General features: G+C 35.9%; 1 protein-coding gene across 4 annotated transcripts in view; it reads right to left on the bottom strand.

Annotated features, from left to right (window-relative positions):
* Positions 1–9,464: 9,464 nt before the first annotated feature.
* The window catches only part of LOC137386786 (zinc finger protein 26-like), a 52,099-nt gene continuing 35,574 nt past the window's right edge, over positions 9,465–25,989 (bottom strand). For 3 of the 4 annotated variants that reach the window (XM_068072932.1, XM_068072931.1, XM_068072934.1), the window contains 2 exons: positions 15,482–15,538; positions 9,465–11,765 (listed from right to left, as the gene is read on the bottom strand). In XM_068072932.1, coding sequence (XP_067929033.1) covers positions 10,555–11,640 — 1,086 coding nt within the window. In that variant the 5' untranslated portion in view covers positions 11,641–11,765; positions 15,482–15,538 and the 3' untranslated portion in view covers positions 9,465–10,554. Of the gene's footprint in view, positions 11,766–15,481; positions 15,539–15,908; positions 15,947–25,989 lie in introns of those variants that run through there. The other variant, XM_068072933.1, reaches the window with a different exon arrangement.

Raw genomic sequence — 25,989 nt, 5'->3', positions numbered from 1 at the left:
GTGGTCTACGTTTGGCCAAGTTAGGCTGTTCTGTTGATGGTTCTAACTTCGCAACCATAAGTTTGTAGTCAATAGCGGTCATCTCCTCATGTCTACATAATTCGACAGCTCTGTCTAAGTCGGTGTCATTTAAATCAAAAAGTTTCTTTCTTATCTTGTCATTGTCGATACCTAATATGAGTGCTTGCAGCAGTAGTCTGTCATTTAGCTCCTTTAAGTCACATAGTCTTGCAATAGCGCATAGTTCAGAGAGGAATTTGTCTATCATCTTATTCCCCTGTTTGCATGTCAGCAATGAGTGTGTTCTTGGCTATGAGATTGATTTTCGGTTTGTAGTAGTCATCAAATCTCTTTATGACAGCTGTAAATTAATTTATCAGTAGCGTTAGTCCAATTAAAACAATTGTATAATTATTTGATTGTCTCTGCGACCTATAGTTTTCAATAGGTACGCCGTCTTGATTTTGTTCTCAGCGTTGTCCTTCTATGTTGCCGTGAGAAAGAGTTCAAAACCTTGTTTAAATATCTGCCATTCTTCAGGAAGGTTAGGGCCATCCGCCGGCAATTTTTGGGCTAACAGTTGCTCCATAGTGTGGTGTATTGATTTCTGTGAGTTTTAAAGTTGCTTCCTTACTTGGGGTACTATGTAAATTGCTGCTACAATATGATTGCATGCGTATCACAGTTTTAGAACATCAACCGGAAGAGGCCGGTATCCTCGTTTCTTCCGCAATCTTCGATAACAGAAAAAACAACAATAACACATACGACTTAGCTCACGGAACCAGTGGTGCAAAGACACATATGCGTAATACCCAACAGCTACCCTGTAGCAAACCTAAACAATCGGCTAATGATAATCTAGCGAGCAAATGATGAAATAAGGGTTGGGCTATTAAAGTGCCATGGGGGAGCAACTTCATGAGCATTTACTTACTATTGACTGATGAGAAGACAAGGCGACCAAGCTAATATATTCTGTAATAGTCGTACAATCCGGCGTTGCCCAACTAATTAAAGTCTTTAAACAGAAAATTTATTTGTATTTAACAGATAACAATATTTGCCATTCTAACTTTCAAACTACCTATCATGAGGAAAATGTTTCGTGCAGGTCAAATAAATAAAAAAATTGCTGTAATAGGGTTTAATTGTAAATGGGATGTAATTAGCAAGTAATAGCTACATTAAGTCTGTTTTGCTACAATTACAATAAGAGATGATTTGGTAATGATACAATTATTACTGGCAAAAAAAAGTCTGAATATGTTGAATTAATTATAACAATTATTGCGTTAAAATGTGTACAACAAAGATTACTGTTTCACCAGAAGCTAACCAACGAAACTCTGAATACGACGATACTGGTACCTCTCGATACCGGCACACATGTAAAAATGAGATATCGTACTGTCTTTGTCTGACCGAATTGTGAGAGAATGTAGGGATTATTCCTACGGAGTTAATACAGTTGTCTGCGGGGAAAGTAGTTACCTTTACCGCAATTTAGCAATTGAGCCTTACGAAAAGCTGGATATAGAAGTTCACGGAAACGTAAAAAAGTAATGTGTTTTATAGATTTAATAGAACTCATAGAGTTTGGAAATAGAGAAAATTCCTAGAGGAATAAAATGTCATTTAACGTGTGCATACGGTATATGATAATGTGTTAGATCACTATGCGTTGTGTAGCTCAATGGTAGAACTTGTGGTTATGAAAACTGTGAACACAATCTCTGTGAGTTCACATTCATCAGAATGCTGAATTGTAATTCCAAGATTCTAGTAGCTACAGCTTGACATACACAATGACAGATACACAGAAATACAGACAAACTTTGAGAAATACAAATACATGGAAAAAATGAATTCTGCCATAGAGGTTGACCTAGAAGAGGTGAGAGACGGGATTTATTTAGATTTAAAATAAATTTGTACGCAATGAACATTTTCAACAAATTTACTTTTACAATTTGCATGTTCAAAGAATTTACTTATGTTCATAATTGCTTGTCAGAATATTGTACGCTTCTGTTCCAATTATGTACTATATGTGAATGTCATTTAAGTATTATTTTCTCGTTTTTGTTCGTATGTTTCTTAAAATAATCTTTTGCATTTAGTATTTTTTGTTGTCAAGTAATGTCCTACTGTTTCCCAAGAGTATCGTTCTGTACAGAATATATGTAAAAAATAATGGAATTTTTGTTAGAGTATATATTATTGCGCTGCCATGGCTAGTTGTTTCTCAATAAGTTTTTTATAGTTTAGGCTGAAATCTTTCTACAAAATCAGCCATTGGAAAAGCGGTGTGATTGGCCAGTTTGAACAATAACTGTACATCTATAGGCCACCCGCTTAGGTAATATAAATACTGCTGCAATTTCTTAAAAGTTGACTTGCAACAAAATTCACATTACAGTTATTTAGTATCAAACGATTCATCATGTTACTCTGTTGTGTTGTAAGTGCCAAATATGTGGAAATGTGATTACAAGCTCTTAAAAGCTCAAAAACACAAAGCGGCCGTAGATTTGAATCTCTTTATTTTGATGACGTAACCACGACATTTGGTTATCGTCTTGTCACCTATGTTCTCACGTGAATTGAAAGGCCAATACAAAGCTCACTATAAAACTTTTTGTAGTGCTAGTTTATGACAAACACTTCGAGTTTTACTGAAGACCCCGTTTCAAATATAGATGATCGCTACTTTAAAGTTTTGTTTCGGCATTATTCAATCGTCAAGTCGTTCTCTGATAATGTGACCCAATACATCGCAAATAATTTTTGCAGCACTTTTCGATTATCACAGGTGACCAATAGGCTCATCATGATTATCAGACAATGATATGTGTACTCTATCGAGCTAAGGTTAAAATGTTTAACGATTTTTTACAGTAAGTTATAAGATATCAGTGCTAAAAGTGACAGCATTACAATGACGATGAAACAGACGCATAAGAACAATAGACATAGTTTTGTTGAATGCGTGAAGTATATTTGTGAAAATATTTCGACGAATAAGGTTGCAAGAAAGTGTAAACAGAAACCATCTCTCACAACTACATCACATTTGAGCCATTTTGGAAAAGGAATCCAAACTACGGCGGTCTTGTGTGGCCGCGATTTTCTGTTCGTTTTTGAGCTTTTAAGAGCTTGTAATCACCTTTTCACATATTTTGCACCTACAACACAACATAGTAAGACATGGTGAATCTTTTCATATCAAATAACGGTCATGTGAATTTTGTTGCAAGTCAACCTTTAAGCAAGTCAGCATGTGTTTTGCTCTCAAGAAGGCGTACTACTAATGCTATAATAAAATTATTTGTTCGTTTGGAGAAATATTATTTCTAACCGTTAATAACAGACTAGCATCAAGCTCAGACAAGATTGCAACAAAGGATTAGACAACTGAAGAGCTATTGTTTTTACAAGAGTTGTGCTCCCTTCGGTTGGATTATAGCTGGTTGTATCATCGACAGCAGTGCATTGCACAGCAGTGCACTTTGTTGGTTTCAACAGAGCACAAGTGTGTTGGGTTCAGCTCCCTCCTGTTGGTTTCAGCAGGTTGTATCATTGGCAGCATGGGGTACAGCGCACTCTGTTGGGTTCAGCAGAGCACAAGTGTCTTGGGTGCAGCTACCTCATGATGGTTTCAGCAGGTTGTGTTGCAGGCACTTTTAGGTTCAGCACACTGATGATTTCAGCAGAGTACAATTAAGTTGGTTTCAGCTCTCTGCTGTTAGTTTCAGCAGGTTGTATCGTAAGCAGCATTGGGCTGAGCGCATTTGGTTGAGTTCAGTAAAGTACAAACGAGTTTGTTTCAGCTCCCTCCTATTACGTTCAACAGGCTGTATTGCATGGAGCATTGGGTCTAGAGCAGATGTGCTGGAAGTAAGAGCTGTCTCCACCTCACACTCACGAGTTTTCTTCAGCACCTGTGCTAACACGTTTTCTCGATCATGCCTGAGTTTACAAGCGAGCTGAATTGAATTGATTCTGCGGTATCTTTTACTTGGTGCAGAATGGAATGGCTCGGCACATCTTACTACAAGAGTAAAAATTTAATTGATTCTTTACTCTCATCACAGACGTATCGACTCGAGTTTGCATCTTTAAATGAGCAAAAAGCCTCGGGTCAATGCTTCTTTTCATTTATTTTCTCAGTATCATCTATGATTAGTTGTTTATTACTATGATGACTGAAAATCAATGATGGATAGTGATGTCCAATGAGACCAATCAGTTTATCCTACATGAAGTCCATCCATGCCAGCCACACACGTTTGACATTTTCACAAAGGTCGATATCACTGCGTATATTTTGTTTGTCGATAATGTTATTTGTTTTTATTAATAATGTATGATGCAACGATATAGTATAGTTCTTTGGTGTGCCTGTTTACCGGCAACAAGTTTAGCTATGCTGTTTTGATCATTATGCAAACGTATGTAACTACACCTCATTCAAGAATCAGGCATCGTCCTACACCATTGCCTACATTTAGTGTGGCAGTCCTATAATCTGAATGAACTTTCGCTAAGACTCGGTAGTGATAATACACAAAATATTAATTAGCACACACGTAAAAGCATGATCTCATTCATTCTTATATTTATTACATTAAATAATTATAAATTAATTGATAAAATCCTTAACATTTCTTTTTAATTTAAAAATTACCTTATACAAAATATATTTGTGTGGGCCTACACTTCTAGCAAAAAACGTGAAATCAGTCTTTTTTAAAATCAATGGTAAAGTTGTTATAACATGTAAGCCTATGTTATGTGGTCTGTGATAAAATAAAATTACTCTTCTGGGTCTATTGTTGTTACTACTTCTATATATATATATATCTCTCTCAAAGTATGTTCGTGTGTCGTATGTCCGTCTGCATTCTGGCTACAGCTATTATTAGAATACCTGCAGCTGGACAACAATGCTGATGCAATGTCATGGAAAACCGTCATTAGAAGCCTAGTAACTTACTGGAACTTTCCATTGGCAATGTGCCAGGCTAATAGCTTGAAAGTTACAGTTGTTTGACAAAGCTTTTAAACCTTAACGGTTGTTTTCATTTTTCTCTTAATTTATTTCAACTACACAAGACACTTCTCTCATGTTATGTACTTTGAAAGTTAGAATGGTACATGTTGTTATATGTTAAATACAAATCAATTGTTTGTCCAGACTTTTTTATTACCCAGGCAACGCCGGGTAGCACATGTCGTTGTCTAGTTTTTTTTTCTTTTGTTTGTTGAAGTTGTATTTTCAAAAGTAAGTATATGGTTGTATCTACTGTATGTCAGAGCTGTCTGGTATGGTTGTTCCGCTTTGTCAAAACTGTGTTTGCTAGAAGAAAGTCTGTTCAGTCTTTTATTAATGTTAAGTGGTAAGTTTTTAATTATGCAAAAGGGGTGGTTGCTCAGTCTATGTACATATAAAATAGTGTTGTTAGGCTTGGTGTATGGGCCAAATGAGCCTTTGATTAAGTCAAGAGTCACGTCTAAAAAGTTGACAATTTTCATGTTAGCTTCGATTGTTATTTTCCAATTGTTTGCTTTAAATATATTGCAAATCGTCTTTTCATGTTTTCGACATATTTAGGTGTGTCATTAGATATTGCTAGTTCGTCATCACGATAGAGTCCAGTATTACTTTTTAGTTTATCTGGTAGTAGAGATAAGATGTAAGTTCCCACGAGTTCACAAGTCTCAGCCCTGTCAAAACTACCCATCGTCACGTCAAACATGTTGGCAGAGTCCTTTTTAATCCAGGTGGCATTGCTATGGCTGAGATAAGAATTTTTTGTGTGCATTATTATATGTCGTTCATCATTGCTGATTTTGGCTTATTTTGAGGCAAAAGTTAGTGCTTTTTGTAAGAGTTTTGGTGTTATAGATGGGTAGAAGTCACAAACGTCGAAAGTAATGAAGGAGTGTTTGTTTTTATTTTTAATATCTTTAAACCAGCTGGTAACCAATCTGGTAACCAATTTCCGTAACCTTACTGCATATACTGATATATTAACACTTCACCTCTTAGTGAATAAAGATCATTACAGAGGAAATTAAAAACACTGAATTATACTGTGGATTTATAACACTGGGTTCAACACTGTGTGAAGGCAATAGAGTGATTACCAGGCGTGTACCTGTCTAGTATAACTACTTATCTAAAATTTTGGGTTCATCCTATTTCTGATTTTAAGAGAATTTATTTATGTTATCTGCTCTGCTTTCTGTTTTGTGATCTTGATCATCAATATTTCAGCCATGAATCAATAGTAGCAATCATATGAAGCAATTAACCCAGAGGTTTACATCATGATAGTACACATACTTTGACCTAGTCATTTATGCATATGTACATTGTATGCATCAGCCAGTATAAATGCTCACCTCACCCCACATTAGATTGACTTTTGCATACATTCTTTTTTGTACAATAGCTTGAGTCACAAGATGTTAGTTCTAAAGCATTCGATGCTGGTTAACAAACAAAGGCTATGCTGAGAAGTTCTAGGAAGGAGAGGATGAGTGGGACAGCGTCTGAAGCTTTTGATCACTGGTCGTTCCTCAAAGACCAGCATTATGTAAGTGGATAGTGTACATGCACGAATATTTGAATTAAACAGGAATCCTTTTCACTAACTGACAGCCAGTGCAGTGTTGTATCAGAATTGATACCATTCATTCGCAACCATGGGAAAGGAGTAATAGTATACCTTCTTACTAAATAATATTAACATACATATGCGTTACACAGCCTGTAGGAGTTGTGCCCCATGTTCTGGTGTTTTTGATTGTCCTGCCTTACTGTGATCTGCTGTTGCAATCTCAAAGGTTACATTTAAAATTCCTATCAATTTCAATTGGCTGCCTCAATCTCAATTAGCCCTTGTGATTTATCATTTCTTTTTGCATAAAGTATATGTATGATTATGGATTATTTCAGCTCACTCAGGAGTGGAGAGAAGTGATTAAAGCATTTTATGCATCCCTGAACGTTCCTACTCTGGACATTACTTACACAATCAGAAAAAATCTGTCTGCCCTGTCTATCTAATTGGAAGAAAGATGCAAGCTACTTCCCCAGGCAAGTCATCAAAAGCTTCCTTCAAAACTTACCACCAAATCATATTATGTAGTTGTGTTATACTATGTATTGCATCGAGTTATAGCGACCAAAGGCTTTTGATTGAACCACTGTTGGTGTCAAAACAACATATTAGAGGTTTCATCTGCATGATTTTAGTTGTGTCACAGCAAAACAAAAACCTTTTGTCCCACACAATACCCAAACCCTGAAATACCCTCACAATTTTTGTTTCTTAAAGCTTTCTGGTATTCACAGCATCAATTGTTTGGCTATGGAATAGGCCATACTAAATTCAATCAAAATATCGGTGAACATAGTCCATATATATACCATAATCTAAAAGCTCTAACACCGACGCAAATTTTCACATGCCTGATGTGATAAACTATACTCTTTTTTCGAGGAAGAAGTATTGAAGGCTTTCTTATACCTGCCTCTGGCTCTGAGAATAAAACCTCACAGATTCTACTCCCTTACCAACAAGGAGGTAAGTTGACTCAAATCTAGTATAAAACCCTGAACAATTCTGAAAACATCCTAGTCTATTAAAATTGACTTGAAATTGCCCCCTTGGACTGTCCAGCTTCACACTGCTTCTAAATTGCTCTGCACTGTACCGGTAGGCTGATTGTACCATTTGGCATATTTTGCAAGGTATACCAATAAACATCTCTGATTAGCGATGATTTTACGGTCTTTGGTGGTGATTTGAATACCATAGGATAACCAAGTAACCATTACCTAGTGATTAATTAGCTTGGACAGGCCCCCACTTGTCCTGAGATAAGTTTGGGCCTGTTCAAGCGTGTGACTTTGAATCAACTGCACTCACGCATATGAAATACATAGCCAACTATTTTATTTTCTAGAAATTCGGACCATCTCTCACCATTGTTGTAGATGAATGTGCTATATATGTGAACAAGCAGCAGCTTAGTAAATACACCTCATACAGTGAACTCATAGCTGCCCAGTTAATGTAGCACCATGTACTACACTTGGAATATGTAAATACTTCAGAAGTCTACTTCTATCTTCTCGCATTCTTCTTTGGTATGCATGGTGCCATACCTAACAACAAAAAGGCTTGCAATTTCTTAGATATCTACAACGTTTAGCTAACAGTAAACTAGATATGCTTCATAGGCAGTATAGGTTTTCGAGTCAATCAGTCAGTACTGTTCTAATAATTGGAAACTTTCACATATTATCAAATCACATATGGCAACACTAAGTAAAACGAGCATGTAAATTGAAGAGAAGAGTTAATAATTTTAATCAAATCATATTATTATAAATACCATGTTTTCTTGTTTTTTGTCTCGGTTCGTAAGTATATCTTCAGCCTGATCAAGTCAACTAGTCATTATTGATCATTATTCTTTGTTCTGACATGACATTATAAGCTGGATAATCTTTGGTGGCTATTTAATCAATTATGTATAAGTTTGATTTGTGATTGGGTTAGAAAGCTGAACTCTTGTTGTTATTTTTATCAAAGTTTAATTGTAGGTCAAATTTTACCACTGTTTTGATTAATTTTGGAAAAGATCTATCATTATTTTATTTTGTATATACCAAAAGAATAAACCATAGAGTATATTCAAATTACTATATTTGTTTCAGCTTAGTTCTCCATGGCAACCATTTCTATCCAGTAGCCTGCAGTTAGTTTTACTGCAGTTGACCTCACTTGAAATTGTTTGGAGTGTTCATAAACCCCTTCCTGTAAAGCATGTATTTAATCCATGGTGTCAGTCTATTTGATAATATGTGGCGATCACCGTTTGCGGGGGCGTTTATTTGAGCATCCTACATCATGGCATCAGTGTGTGGTTACACAGGCTAGTGAAATTGTTATGAAATATGGTTTACATACTCGCTAAACTACCTATGACCTTTGATATTGCAACTTTGTTATTCGACATCTGGTATTAATAACTGTTTTCATTGGACAATGATATGCCACATTGGACAATGATATGCCACATTGGACAATGATATGCCACATTGGGAACATACATGCCACCATTGAGGCCAATGTGAGACATTTAGTGACAGTATAATATATTCCCTTAGGTGTTACAAATATGCCACATTATGATTTACAGTGTGGATGCGCCACTGCAGAGATGATTGCTAATGATAATACAAAACCCATGGTTATAGAGACTGGTTATGAAGCAACTGAGTGTAGAGATATTAGCGATGAAGTACCTAGTTATATGATGGTTAACCATTTCCATAACTATTCAATTCAGTTATATGATGGTTAACCATTTCCATAACCTAGATGATTATGGAAAATATGGTTATAAGGATTTGTGTATAGAAAACTTGGTTGTGTGGTTGTATAAATATATTTCTATACGGAAAACGGATATAGAGGACATCGCTATAGAGAACATGGATATAGATATCCTGGCTATAGAAAACATGGCTATGAGGAACACACCTTGCTAAGGATATAACTAGAGAACATGACAGTGAACAAAATAATTTCCATAAATTCTGTTCTAATTACAGTAGTAATCGAACCGATGTTTCCGACTTCGGAAGCTTTGGTTGAGAGAATCGCCCAAAGAATCGCCTCAATTTGGTACAACCAGACTTAACCAAAGCTTGTCAATTATTGAACAACTCAGTTTAAAAAGACTTAATAGTCACTATATATGTATATATTTGATAATGACTATTTAATCATCAGTCAATATGCAATCACACAACAAAAAGACAATTTACAAAACAACTTTTGCAAAGCGAAATTAGATGATGATACTTATGTAGAATATATAAATAGAGTAGACGTGTGCATTCAATTACATACATACATGTACATTCTGTGTCCTAAAATAAAATTGTCCCTCTAGAATATGAGTCATCATGTGTGTATCTGGCTGAATGGCAGCGTTGAGCAACGCTACTACTGCACACATTGCATCAAAATAGTTCCCTTCAGTATGTGTCACCAAGTGTCATGTTAGATTAGTACCACATGTGAACCTACTACTTATATCTTACGCCAGACTGGGTTTTTTCCAGCATGCGTCCTCGTATGTATAGTTATATCACTAAGATGAGGTAATCTACTAACACATATCTTACACTGAATCGGCTTTTTTCCAGTATGGGTCCTATCTGTCTTATTAGATGACTGCTACGAGTAAAACAAGTACTGCATATCTCACATCGGAATGGTTTTTCTTTAGTATGAATCCTGTTGTACATAGTTATATCACTACGACGAGTAAACCTACTACTGCGCATCTTGAGCCCAAAATGCCTTCTCGCCAGTGTGAGTCCTCATGTGATTTGTAAGATAAATTTGACGAGTAAACCAAGTTTTGCATATTTCACATTGGAATGATTTTTCTTTAGTATGAGTACTCATGTGTAAAGTTAGGTCACTACGACGAGTAAACCTACTACTGCGCATCTTAAGCCTAAAAAGGCTTCTTGCCAGTGTGAGTCCACATGTGATTTGTTAGAGAACTTCGACGAGTAAAGGAAGTACTGCATATCTCACATTGGAATGGCTTCTCTCCAGTATGAATCCTCATGTGTACAGTTAGATCACTTCGACGAGTAAACCTGCTAACACACATCTCACACTGAAATGGCTTCTCTCCAGTGTGAGTCTTCATGTGTCTTGTTAGATGACTGCGACTAGTAAAGCAAAAACTGCATATCTCACATTGGAATGGTTTTTCGCGAGTGTGAGTCCTTATGTGCATAGCTAGATCACTTTGCCGAGTAAACCAAAGAACACACATCTTACACCGAAATCGCTCTTCTCCAGTATGAGTCATCATGTGTCGTGTTAGGCAATGGCGGTAGGCAAAGCGGCTATCACAAATCTTGCATTGAAATGGCTTCTCTCCAGTATGAGTCCTCATGTGTACAGTTAGATCATCACGACGAGAAAACCTACTAATGCATATCTTACACTGATATGGCTTTTCTCCAGTATGAGACATCATGTGTCTTGTTAGATGACAGCGGAGTGTAAAGCAAGCACTGCACATCTCACATTGAAATGGTTTTTCTCCAGTATGAGTCCTCATGTGTGGAATTAAAGAACTGCGACGGGTAAACCTACTACTACACATCTTACATTGATATGGCTTTTTTCCAGTGTGAGTCTTCATGTGTCTTGTTAGGCTAGAGTATTGCTTGAAGCGGCTACCACAAATCCTGCATTGAAACGGTTTCTCTCCTGTGTGAGTCCTAGTATGACTTGTTAGTTGAGCCCGACTAGTAAAGCAAGTACTGCATATCTCACATTGGAATGGTTTTTCTCCGGTATGAGTCCTCATGTGTATTGTTAGATTCCCACGAGAAGCAAACCTACTAGCACACACCTTACACTGAAATGGCTTCTCTCCAGTGTGAGTACTCATGTGCTGTGTTAGATGACTGCGACGAGTAAAGCAAGTACTGCATATCTCACATTGAAATGGTTTTTCACCAGTGTGAATCCTCATGTGAATTGTTAGATGACTGGGATAAGAAAACCTACTACTACACATCTTACATTGAAATGATGTCTTATTAGTGGGAATCTTTCTCTTTGTCTTTACAGTGGTCGTAGATAATGATCTTATCGGTAGAACATTTTGGTCTCTTTGTAATGACTTTGGTCCACAATATTCACCTGAAATGCAAAAAATCTTACTTATGAAATGTAATATTCCTTTTGAAACCGACAAGAAAACGACGACTTCTACCTTAGAGCAGCGGCGTAATAAAGATGACAAACTTTCATTTTCATTTCGGAAAAGGAAAGCTATAGCATTGCTACTGCAAAAACATTTCAACAGTTTTGTGGCACACAGAAACTGCAGTACCGCACACAAATATTTTCATGTCACACAAGTCTCATTCGAACTCATAAAGTAACTACAAAAGATTTTTGAAGTGCTCTTTTCATAAATGTTTAATTTGGGTAAAATATCAAATATATATATGTTTAATATTTTACCCAAAACGGTGAACGGATATGAAAAAGAGTTCACGAGCAATAAATATAAAACCTTTTCTGTAATCAATCATCAACACCAAATTTCTATACAGGGCATAACAAATGTTATCGCTAGTAAAACACGTTTGCTGTGATATGGAGGTTAGGGACTTTACTCACTAACTAGTAGCGCATTGACATCAATGTTTACTGAAATAATTGACATCATTAATTTACTGAATTACTGCATCAACACCTTTTATTGACGAACAACAGAATGGTAATAATGCTTCCAATTCCTGTGAAGGTGACTCAAAGTCTTCTAAGCATCAGGTAGTTAAACTTTGGGGCAGACAGCTTATTGTTAGAGCTGACAGGCATCAGCAGCGTTATGCTACAGAGGAACATGTGAGAATGGAAAAAAATTCAACTTCAACTTTGAGTTTCCTATAGATTTACTGTTTCGTTTACATTCGGATTATATTTCCTTGTTTGTGCATGATACGGATGCACAGTGAGTTTCTCTTACAAAATAAACGATGTTGATTGTTAAATTGACGGCTTCTTAATTAATCTATAGCATCTAGCAATATAATGGCTAAGACTGATGAACAAGTGTTAATATACTAAAGGTAAGAATTTTATTACTCATGAATACATTTAACTTTTTTGCTATCACCAATCATCATTTCATAACTTTTTTATCATTTCACCTAGCTATAATACTTGCTTCAAAATTTCTTTGGCAGTTTTAACTAGTAAATTAAATTTAAGTTCACTTCTTACTATTTACACTCGCAATTCGAAAGATTTTAGTAGATACGTGTTAGAGCAAAATATCTATAAATGACATAATTATTACACTTGTTTCATCGATAACAGGATGTTTATGTGGTGCCACCAGCAGAGCAGCTGTGTCAGTCTGGAAACTGCAATAAATGGGAAAGAGAGACACGAATGTGTGCTACACAAACCATGATATGCTTTGTTTGAGTTTGTTGCAGTAGATTAATTTATCTTATTATATGAGCTGAAACTGTGAGTGGCCATGACTCAAATGGATATTTTTAATAAAAACTTTCTGCAAAAATGAAAATGTTTTGGCTTGTAAAAATTAAATAATATTGCTGAAGCAAATGCAAAACATGACTTGCAAAACATATTGAATACATTATAGCCCTGTTGCCATCTTTGCTGAAATCTTGTCTGATAAATGGATTTATGAAGTGTAATCAGAGCTGTATTGACAGGTACTTTTGCTAAGCTCGACTTATTTCCATTGAACAAAGTAATGAAAGCTCAAAAGATTTTATGCTCACGTTACTAAGTGAAAACTGGTGGGTCCACAAACCGCCAACCATGTGCAAGAATGGTTTTATTAACTTTTGCCATAATCACTAGGTTGATTGATTTCAAAGAAATTGACATTTTGCGTTCACTAGTTCGGCCAACTCATAAAACTATTTGTTTTGTACTTGAATCAAATAATCAATTGTGACCAGTACATTTTTTTCTACGAATTGATACTAATAATGACTAGATCTGTTGTTTATACATGACTTTCTTTAGGGATGCAGCTGGTTTCGTCATATATTCGAACATATTCTTTTCAAAGATGCGGCTTGCTTATTTCATCTAGTAACTAGTTTCCGGTAAGGGTAGCAACTGAGAATTTCGCTGATACAAAATCCGCGATGAAATAGTTAACTCGATGACCTACTTACTGTAGACTGGCAGAATTGTAGTCAGTATTCAAATGTTTAGACAGAATTTAGAGGAAACTAATATGACAAGTTTGTATTTCCCTTATTTTAAGCACTTGAGACGTTTACAATAATGTATCTGCTATCCTAGCAACCATGAGCAAATACAAAAGAAAATACATGCCAACAGAGCCGCGTACGGCTAGAATTTTACCGCAAAAGCCAGTGTGAATACGAGAGATAGAAACAGACTGTGTCACTACAGTCATACTTCAACTTACGAATGCCCCAACATATGAGAAACTGGAGATGCGAGCCATCTTTTAAGCACGCTTTAGCACTAACATACGAGCCATGTTTGAGATACGAGCACGCGAGTCAGTGGCCAAGTATGTCGGAGGTGTTTTATGAGAACAGCATCACTCTGTATTTTCCAACTGCTCAGGTTATACATTTGCATCATGTTTTTTATGCAAATTTTTTAGTGCAGAATTATGTGAATTAAAAGTAGTGTGCGTGTGTTGTTGTGTGCATGTGTGGTTTTAAGTGTTTTTGTTTGTGTTTTTCAGAGTATGGAAACTAATCACTATATATATAATTGTTCTACATATAAATAAACTGCACTAACATGTGAATGAATTGACATCGGAGCTCAGTCCCGGAACGCATTAAGCTCGTAAGTTGATGTATGACTGTATATACATCACGTCGATTTTATTCTTATTGACAAATATCTTGACAATGAGATCGCCTAAGACAACAGATCAACTGATAGAAGAAAATCAATCCGTTCTGTTGAAATCAACTAAAATTTGACGCAAACACATCTTTAAAGACTTTTGTCAAGAATGAATTTGCTAGCAGCTTTTACATATTATTACTTAGGTAAACCTAGGAGGTTTATGAGTGTATACTAAAAAATTTTAATTTAAAAACTGCTATAGCTTCCAATAAAGGAATTTAAACATACAAAAAATTAAGTTCAAAAATGTTTCGATAAAATTGAATTGGATACAGCCTGACAGAGCTGAACAACTTGCAGCAGACTGGCAAATTTGATCATGTGAAAAAGGGAAAGATACAATTTTGTTATTTTAAGCATCTAGTTACCTTCTAATTTTAGCTATCAGCTCGTCTTTTATGCTAAAAATAAGACTAATTAAAAAAATTCACCGCCTTCCAACAATCATGTTAAAAAGGACATTTGTGAGAATGACAGGTCCATGATAAGCAAGGGAATTACTCAATAAAGTGTAAATAGAAGCTTAACGCTTTCTATTAGTTTTCATGTAAAAACTGGCTATTACAAAATGTTCAAATGTTCAAACGTAGGGAAACCAGCTCTAATGAGTCTATGTGCAACCAACGAAATCCACAAATAAATTTCAAAATATCTTCATTGAGCTTGACCACAACTTTGTAATAAATACTTAACCTTTAATAACAAACCAGTTTGTGAAACATCAAATGAAAGTTACTACATGAATCATATTCAACTCGAAGGCATCTGACATCAGAGATAATCAACAGCAGTTATGACTATTATTTGAGGAAACTTTAACTAACCAGTTGGGTAGAAAAAAACATGTCGGGACTAACTTAAGAGAAATGTGACGGCAAAAGACAAATACGAATTTGACTACATAACTGTTTAACATCCCGTTGAAGGACCTGATATCACATGCATTATACTACTGCCATAGTTACCTTCATCACTGTGTATGCTGACTGAACCACTCTCTGGTTCTGGATTAAGTTCAATATCTACAATATAAATAACTAAGATAAACATTGATATATTGATAAATCTTATGTATACACATTATCCTAAACAAATTTACAATAGAAATTGTATGTGACTAAAAACTCAGTGTGTTGCCTGCAGTCAAAGGTAAAACCTTTATTACAAATGACTCATACTCCATCAGCTCTCATGAAATTGTGTTTAGCCAATAAAATAAAATTTCACAATTCTTTCTTAATACAGCCGATACCCACTTCTTCAGAGTTAACTTTCCAAGATTTTAAATAGTCTAGACAAAGGTAATTATCATATTCATTGAACTGGGAGGAACCTGATATCACAGATAATCAACTGCAGTTATCACTATTATTTAATAAATCTTAAACTTACCAGTTGGGTAGAGATTATCACCTCCACCTACAGATCCTGGTTCTATTTTCACTTCTGCAGTTCCTGCAATAAATATGAGAGTTCATCTAAAGGGAATGATAATTAAGAGCTTTTTGTATGGATAATAAGTTTTTCTAATAATATAATAAAAAAATCTTGGCAATGCAGTTACCTTGATGGCTGTCTGTGTTCACTGATGAATCACCAGGTTCGAACTTTACCTCAAAATCTAAAATGTAAAGTAATGATCATTTACTATCTACAAACAGAGTTGTAGAGTTAGACTAGCCAGAAGGGCTACAAAAACAATGTTTGCTTTAAACTGGCTGGTTAAAGCATCGTGATAAAGTTTGTAGCTATGATACACACATGGTTATAACAGAAATAGTTATAACAAACAAGACTATAATAAGGGACATAGTTATAGTAAATACGGTATACCGGAAACAATAATAACAATAAATGGCAATATCATAGACATTATGACATATAAAAAAGTGAAAAATTACAAATGGGAGGACAAGTAAGCATGGCTACAGAAAACATCGATGAACATGAAATGGGCAAAGGGAATTATAGATTACTCGAATGAAAAGGAAATGGGTATAAAAGGATGATTACCCAATGTAAAAATCATAAAGACAATAATCATATACATGGCTTGGTAACTCTCTACTTACCGGTTGGATACAGACTGTTACTCGGACCATATGTTTCTGGTTCCGCCTTTACTAGCAAAGCTTTCATGACAGACGATAAATAGAGAGATGAGTTTATCTAAACAAAAACAGTATAAAACCAGATGAGGTTAAAATCAATTTTCCTACCACGCAGTGATATTGGGAAACTATTTTTATGAATGACACCCACTTGTAAATAAAGAGATAACAATTTAACTTGTATTCAGCAAGACGACAGCAAACATCCATATATAATTACAAAAGACAGTCATGATAAATCCAGTAGACACGCCTATAACATATACCTCCTATAACGTATACCTTCTATAACGTAAATTCCAAATAACGTAAATAATTTAGGGGAAGTTTTTGCTCCCTACTATGTAAAATCTTTCAGATAACGCAAAGTGTCAAGCCGAATGAGTTTTCAAATTTGATTTGACCGTTAATTTATCTCGCCGCACTTGCAAAAGAAAAATCGACGAGTGTGTAACGTTATTTTTATTATATATATAACTTTCGCAACAATCTAGTTCATCGTGATAGATTGTCGGATATGTCGCCAAAACAGTGAGTATGATAGCTGCGCAAATACATACATAATGCAAATACAAATGTTCATAAATACAAAGGCGATCAATTGGTGCAAGTGTTACATTGTCGGTCCCCCAATCCGATTGTCACGCATTGGAGTATCGTCGAAAGTTCTCGTTTATCCTATAACCTTGACTTCTGGATACAGATAAACGACGAGCAAGAACGATCACTTTTTTTGAACTATTTTGGTTTGCTTTGCTTTTTGTGGACATATAAAACATTTTTTATTAGCTTTATTTTGCAGAGTAAACTTCGCTGTTTAGAGAAAATTGGCGAATCGTTGTAAACAAACGTCGAATATGTGTGCTCTCCATCGACTTATTGTAAAACTACTTCAATAATCATGGTCTATAAAACCAGTGAGATTGATTATAAAAGGGAGACAAGTTGTCAATGCAAACTACTATTGCTGCAGTTACGGTACAGCCAACAAATTAAAAAAAAGGGTCAAGTTTTTTGTATGCCAAAAGGGCAAGTGTGGAAAAATCTTGGAACGGATTACGCATTTTACATGAATTTTACTGTGCTTACAACATAAAATCCCAACAATTTAAACGTTCCTAGAACGAATTAATTTACATTGTAGGAGCGCCTACTTTAGATTGATTTGAGGATGAAGATAATTGGTCAGACTTAATCTAGTGGACTTTCCATTTAGGTACACATGTAGGTACCACAAGACTTATATTTGAATGCCATTATGCAATATTTTGCAACCCTTCCCCTATCATGGCAATCAAATAGAGGTGGCGTTCAAATAGAGGTTGACGTTGTATGTTTGCAATAATTCATCAGAATTTTTGAAAAACAAATTATATTCTTTTACGGGCGAGGTGAGCGTTGCCTACATATTGCATTCTTCTCCATACGGTGAGACATTAATCCTTCTGTATGCAATAAATTTCCTAACTCACCTCCAACTTTTCGAAGATGCCTAAATAAAATTGCATGGGAAACTGAGAAATATTTCTACCCACTGATATCTAGTGCTTGGAATTAACCTGCAATTATATTATAGCCTGTGACCTGCTTAGTAATTTGTTTTAGCTTTCATTTTTCATTTCTTCTAAATTCGAAGGCATGTTTTTGTTCTACCAATACATCTAATGATGTTGCATAAAAGCCCATTGCACTCATTGACATGTTTGTTACAGCTTGTAGCCAAAACTTGCTTTTTATGTGCAATAGTAGAAGAGTTACGAGCATTGACCCATTGTAAACCGAGTTAAGATAACTGTATGGATGCTAACAGATAATATGCTACAAATCTGCAAATTTATAGGTTACTATAGCTGCATTACTCGTCTACAGGAACAGATTCACATGCAGCATAAGGTTCATTGAGAGTTGTCTTTCATACTGTAAAACAACTCCAAATATGCAGTCTACTGAAACTGTTATCCTGATCAGAGAATGCATGCACATATACATGTCAATGTTGGGGAGAACAATGGAAATCTGCAATGTTTCTTACAGCTAGATGTGTGTAAAACCTAGTAAATATTCTAGATTCATGTCTCTAGATTCATGCATCCGTTCACCCCCCTCTATATTTGCAGTTGACGATCGTGCGTTTCTGCTGCTGAGCCCCCGCCTCGGCGGACCAGTCTTTACCCGCCGAGCAGTTGACAATCGCGTTCTTGCACTGGTCTCGCAATTAATCGCTTCGCTCTTGCAATCAATCGCCTTGCAATCAATCGCCTCGCACTCGCCTTGCAATCACCTCCCACTCGCCTCGCAATCAATCGCCTAGCAATCAATCGCCTAGCACTCAATCGCCTCGCACTCAATTGCCTCGCACTCGCAATCAATCACCTTGCACCCGCCTCGCAATCAATCGCCTTGCACTCTCCTCACAATCAATCGCCTCGCAATCAATCGCCTCGCAATCAATCGCCTTGCAATCAATCGCCTCGCAATCAATCGCCTTGCACTCTCCTCACAATCAATCGCCTCGCAATCAATCGCCTCGCAATCAATCGCCTCGCAATCAATCGCCTCGCAATCAATCACCTCGCAATCAATCGCCTCGCAATCAATCGCCTCGCAATCAATCGCCTCGCAATCAATCGCCTCGCAATCAATCGCCTCGCACTCGCCTTGCAATCAATCGCCTTGCACTTGCCTTGCAATCAATCACCTCGCAATTAATTGCCTCACAATCAATCGCCTCGCACTCGCCTTGTAATCACCTTCCACTCGCCTCGCAATCAATCACGTCGCACTCAATCGCCTCGCACTCGCCTTGAAATCACCTCCCACTCGCCTCGCAATCAATCGCCTAGCACTCAATCGCCTCACACTCAATCGCCTCGCACTCGGCTTGCAATCAATCACCTCGCACTAGCCTTGCAATCAATCACCTTGAACTTGCAACCAATCGTCTCGCAACCAATCGTCTAGCATTCAATCGCTTTGCAATCAATCGCCTCGCACTCGCCAACTCTCGCTGTACTCAGGGCGAAAAAGGTCTCCCGCGAATCCCCGAAAGACGCCACGGCCCCAAGCCTAGCTGCGCTACCCGGCTTTGCTCGAGTAGTAAACAAATCTTTGCACAGAAAATTGATTTAACATATAACAACATTTGCCATTCTAACTTTCAAACTACATATCATGAAAGAAGTGTTTTGTGTAGTTGAAAAAAAGATAAAATAAAAACAACTGTAAAGTTTATCAAACTTTGTCAAACAACTGTAGCTTTCAAACTTCATATCATGAGAAAAATGTTTCGTGCGGGTCAAATAAATTTTAAGAATAAGACGACGATAAAAGGTTTAGATGTAACATTGAAATAATTAGCAAGTGATAGCTAAATTGAGTCTGTTTTACTACGATTACAATATGAGATGATTCGGTAATGATACAGTTAATACGAACTGAGAAAACAAAATAAAATTTGTGAATATGTTGAATTAATAATAACAATTCTTGCTAAGAAGTGTGTGTATAAAAAAGTTACTGTTCCACCAACAGCTATCCATCAAAACTCTGAATACGGCGATACTGGTACAACGATATGTTATGCAAAAAATAAAATATTGTAGTGTCTTTATCTGATCGAAGGTGAGAGAATCTGGATGCTATTCCTACTCGAGATAATGCAATTGCCCGCGTGAAAAGTAGTGACCTTAACAACGATTTAGCAATTGAACCTTAAGAAAAGCCAGAAATAGAGGTTCACAAAAACGGCATCGTGTTTCATAGAGTTAATAAAATTTGATCGCTCAATTCTAATATCGAGAGAGTCTATTTTCGATATCGTTTTTTCAAAAACGATTCAGCCCTAATAAGTCGAAGACAAAAAAGCATCGCGTGTCATGAAGCTAAAAGAAAGCCATAGAGTTGTAATTATTACGTCATTTTTGTGGGAGAACGGCAAACGATGAATAGGTTATGCATAGAGGCGTGTACTAACCAGAGATTCCCGTTAATGCACCCTAGATACCTAGTAGCGGATAATAGTCCAAAAAGTACGGTACTCTATAAGGTGGACACTCAATCAAACACACACACGCACGCACGCACACACACACACAAGCAGACAGACAACGATTGCCGTTTATGTAGTAGATGGAATAATAATCTATCAAATGCTACAAATATACAGTCAAACATGGATAACTCGAACATCACGGGACCGAGCGAAAGTGTTCGAATTATTAGAGCGTTCAAGTTATCAGAGCACTGTCACAAGTCCATGTATTTACTTATTTATTAGTAGATACATGTACATATACAAACTATAATATAAATCAAAAGCACAAATAGCTTGTTTCAAATTAAATGCTTCTAGTGTAAAGTTTAAAACGTTTTTGTCAAAAAGTATAGGGATTTTTCTATCACTTGAGATTGGTTTGTTGTTTGAGGTGATGTTATTGCCAGGACGTTTTTTAGATTGACATTGACATGAGACAGTCATTAATTATTTCTATGACAGTGCCTTCAAGGTTTTAACAAAAAAATCTTTGTATTTAGAAAACAGACTTTGATACGAACAGAGACAACAAGATAATCTTTTGCTATCGATGTAACTGAATTATTATTAGTATGATTTCGTGGCCACTTCTCAGCTGACCAATGTCTATTATAGGTTCGTAAAGTTGAAATAATGTCAAAGTGGCCGTCAAATAGTGATGATGTTCAATTAAAGGATAGCAATCCATTTTTCAACTCTTCTTCTGTAGTTGTGGTTAAATAAAGATGGCGTTCAAATTAAGGTGACATTAAATTAGAGGTTTTACGATACATGGCTATCATTATAAGTATTTAATTAGCTGTTGGTTGAGCTAAAAAAATAACTTTGTGCTTTGTACATAATGGCATCAATAGTCTCACATTATTTTTGTCAAAAGATTTTGTAGCAAAATACAATTATTGCTACTTGTCGTAGGAATTTTTATAGTTGTTTTCATATGAGCAAGAATTCCTACACATTAGACAATATTGACACTCATTAACATACATTTCATGATGTATTGTGCTGTACGATTATTGATTTGTTGGCTTATCACAATATCTCTGTCTATGTATTGCATTTGATGTGTACAAAGTGCGTACACATTTTTACGACTATTTTTGTGTGCCTGGTCAGACAGCGATTTCAGTAAGAGTTACCTTTCTCAAGACTGCCATGTTATTGTTTGAAATAAAAAACTGTCAGAAATCTGATTGGCAAAGCTCTCTTGTCAAAGTGTTTTACATAATTTACATACAAATCTCTGAAATAAGTAAGTTTACTATGAGCGGTTGTCTATCATGATAAACATCATTGCGGAAATTATAAAACTAAACAACAAAACAAAATAATTGTGTTTTCAATTGTTTTTAATAAAAATATTAATCAAAAAATACAAAGCAGTGGGTAAAGTACGTTTTAACTACAATAACAATATAAACTATCTCACATTTACCGATTTTTGTTGCGTATGCTGATATCACAAGTACATTTGCAACTCACGTAGTAGCTATCTGTGGCTACTGACTAACACGTAGGCCTAATGTATGCAACAGCTACCACCAGTGAACATCAAGTGACTAAGCCATAGCATAAAATGTGACCATAAATGTCATTTAAACATGATTTTGACACTTATTAAATTTATAGGGGAGAGTGGGGTAGGTTGAGCCGGAGGACAGGTTGAGCCATAGTGATTTTTTTGAAAACCATTACACATTAAAAGTTGTGTTCTTTTCCAGAAGGTCAACACTCAATGTCAGCCATTTCAAAACCATTGGCAATTGCATCAGATGCATGGTAAATGAAATATTTCTAAAATAGTGGAAAACACCCTAAAAAGTAATTCTCGTCTACCATAATCAACCGACTGTATTTTTTTCCCATTTTTGTTTACAATCTTCTCATTAACATATATTTAGAAGCAGCATGTTTATGTTAATTTCTTCTTAAATTACCAACGACTTCCAAAGATATTTATTTATTTTGGCATTTGAATTCAACATGAGCATAAGGGGCAGGTTGAGCCAATTGGCTTGGGGGCAGGTTGAGCCAGGCTCAACCTGCCCCCAAGCCAATTGGGAGATATATAATCTAGATGAAGTAGGCATTGCAACTGTCCAGGTGCTTGCTGAAGTGATTAGCTCTAAGGGTAAAAAACAGGTTGGAGCCATTGCATCCCATGAGCGTGGCGAACTTTCTACTTTGTGCTGAGCAATAAGTGCAGGTGGAAATTACATACCACCTTTTTTCATATTTCCGAGTGTCTTCATGAGACTCTGCTACTGTTACTAATAATGATACGCTACAAACTACTTCCGCTCAAGAGTACACTCCTATTCAGGCTTCAGCTTCTAAGAGAAAAGTCATACACCAACATATTATGCCTCTGCCTACCGCAGGACTCGGAAATCGATCTAGATGTAAAAGAAAAAAAGACAAGTTCTGCAATACTGACTGACACCTCAGAAAAAAATCAGACTAGAGGAGGGGTTCTGATAAACAGAAAATTAGGAAGAAACAAAATTCTATCAAAGGCGAGATCACAGAACAAAGGCATGAATCCACATCAGAAGAACTAGCAAAAAAGATGTTAGATACAGACAGTGACAGCATGGATGACGAGCTAGTTCATGATATAGCTACTCAACTGACAAAGGAAACACGAACTATAAACAGTCATGTACTAGTGAAATATGCCACCCGGAGAAAAACTCAAACCTACTATGTCGAGCTATTATCGGTGTAGAAAACAACCTGTACAAAATAAACTTTATGCGTAAAGCTAGTGGTAGTGTGGCCTTTTTTATCTACCCTGAAAAACAGGACATGGATGAGAACATTGGAAAAGAGGATATTGTTATGGACTTGGGTAATCCTATTAGAGTTGGTAGAACCAGTTGACTAGTGAGCAAGGTTATGTTTTCAGTAGATATTAGTTGCTTCAATGTTCAATAAATGACTGATTGCAAAGTTCCGAACAAACATTTGTTAAGTGATTACATAGCAATATTTTAGTCTAGTTCTAACACAAATTATATTTTAATTCTGTAACAATAGTTTTTTATCAATATTTTAAAAATATTTACCAAAATAATATGTTAGTAATAAGCAACCTTGTTGTATTGACAGCATAAGGTTCTTCTCCAGGATCATTTAAAGTTTGCAACTGTTTGGTTACATTTATATGAGTGGCTCGACCTGCCCCATAACAAATTATTGAATGGCTCTACCTGCCCCAAGTGTGGGGCAGGTAGAGCCAGGGGAAGACCTTTACTAAAATCATTGTAAAAACCAAAAGCATTATTTTACAGGTTTTTTCTTTGACGCACTGCTGCTAAACATTGTGGGGTACATTAATCTCAAATTTTTGTGAGAATAGTTTCAATAGTTTAAAAATTAACTTAAAAAATAGAAAATGTGGCTCAACCTCCCCCACCTTCCCCTACTGTGCATAATTTGTAAAATTCCTCTATAGCCAATACTTTATGACAATACATGGTTATTAATAATACGCTATGAATTTATATATCTTTGTAATAACAAATGAGAAGTATTTGTAGCGACTAATATAATGGTCTTCTCATATATGCTACATCTATATGGATTATTTTTCTAAATGCCAACATAAATGTCGCTGAACATTTGGCCAACGCTTTTGTATTATATATAAAGAAACCAATGACTAGAATTTTGAAAGGGTGTAAATCGTGGTACAAAAGAAATGCCATGTCCTGAGCGCTAAGACAAACACGTGAAGACTCCTGGACACGGACTAAAACGAATAAAATTAATTTGGTTTTCCAAATTATCGAGCATAACTTTTCCTACATTTCTTTTTTCTAAGTAAGATACTATTTCTAGGTTTTATTAAAATATAATTGTTAATTCGACTTTTTTAATTTGTCAAGCACTAGCTTTCCTACCTTTGCTTTCCGAGCAAAAATATTTTTTCTACAAACTATCCAGGTTTCAACACACCCTTTAGCGTAAAATAACATGCGTGATTGTTTGACTCGTTGCGACGGATTACAGAGATTACGCCTACAAAAGGATTCAACTACAAGAAGTTTCGCCTTCAATGCTGGAGGTTACGTCTACACTTTCTGAAGATTACGTCTGCAGTTATGGAGATGGTGCCTAACATTTATTGTTGAAGAGAAATTGTAAGAAAAATGGTAAAAATAATACAATAATAGTGTTTTCACTTAACACTGATTGATAAATATACCACCGATTAATATCATCTATCAATCAGAACGAAAATCGTTTTATCAACATACAATTATTAATTATTATATTATTAATAATTAAAGATGTGGTTGCATCAAATTTGAATTGATCTTAAAAGAAAACATTTTTTCTCTATCAGTTGATACGTTGTTTGTTGTGTTACGCGATCTCATTGCCAAGATATTTAAAGATTAAAATCGAAAAAATCTGACCACCGTAAAAACGCTCAGGCCACAAAAACGTGCCCAGATTTGCCCAAAATGATGTCACACGTTATACAACCTGTCTCTATCTCTCGTATTCACATCGGCTATTTGCGATAAGTCTAGTCCTACGCGGCTCTATTGGCATATATCTTATTTTGTATTTGCTCGTGTTGGCTAGAATAAAATTTTAAATCCAGCTACAGATACATTATTATGAATGTTTCAAAGGCCTCAAATAACGAATATTGAAAATTTGTTCTACCCACATTCTCCAAATGTTAAGTAAACATTTGGGTACCGACTACCAATTCTACCGGTCTACGGTAATTCTGTCAAGCTAACTATGTAGAATAAGGTATTTGTATCAGCACAGTTCCGCCGCTACCCATACTAACGATATACAGTCTCCTGTAAGTCCCGCCCACATTATGTCCGTCGCCTATCCTTGGGGCCGGGTTGTATATCATTGCCTACACTGACTACTAGTTTCTCAAGACTAGTATGGGTATTATGGGTATTATTAAGACTAGTATGACTAGTATTCTTACCGAATACTACCGAAGTAAAATAAGCAAGCTGCGTCTTTGAAAAGAATATACATAGGGATAGAGTTTTAAGGATGAGAAGTCTGCTGCAAACTGGATGTGAACTTACATTCTCCAGTTTTGCGGACATCCATATACCATATCCAATTCAGTACAATATTCTGCAAATCATGTTTTGCATTATCTTCAACAATATTATTTTATTATATAATTTTTACAAGCAAAAATATTTTTATCTCGGCATAAAGCTTTCATTAAAAATATTCATCAAGTCGTGGCCACTCAGATAGTTTTAGCTGATACAATAAGACAAATTCATCTACTGCAACAAACTCAAACAAAACATCATGGTTTATGCAAGAGAGA

The sequence above is a fragment of the Watersipora subatra genome, chromosome 2 (genome assembly GCF_963576615.1).
Source record: "Watersipora subatra chromosome 2, tzWatSuba1.1, whole genome shotgun sequence".
Lineage (NCBI taxonomy): Eukaryota > Metazoa > Bryozoa > Gymnolaemata > Cheilostomatida > Watersiporidae > Watersipora > Watersipora subatra.
Note: the sequence above shows the minus strand (reverse complement) of the source record. Positions and strands in the feature narration are given on the sequence as shown.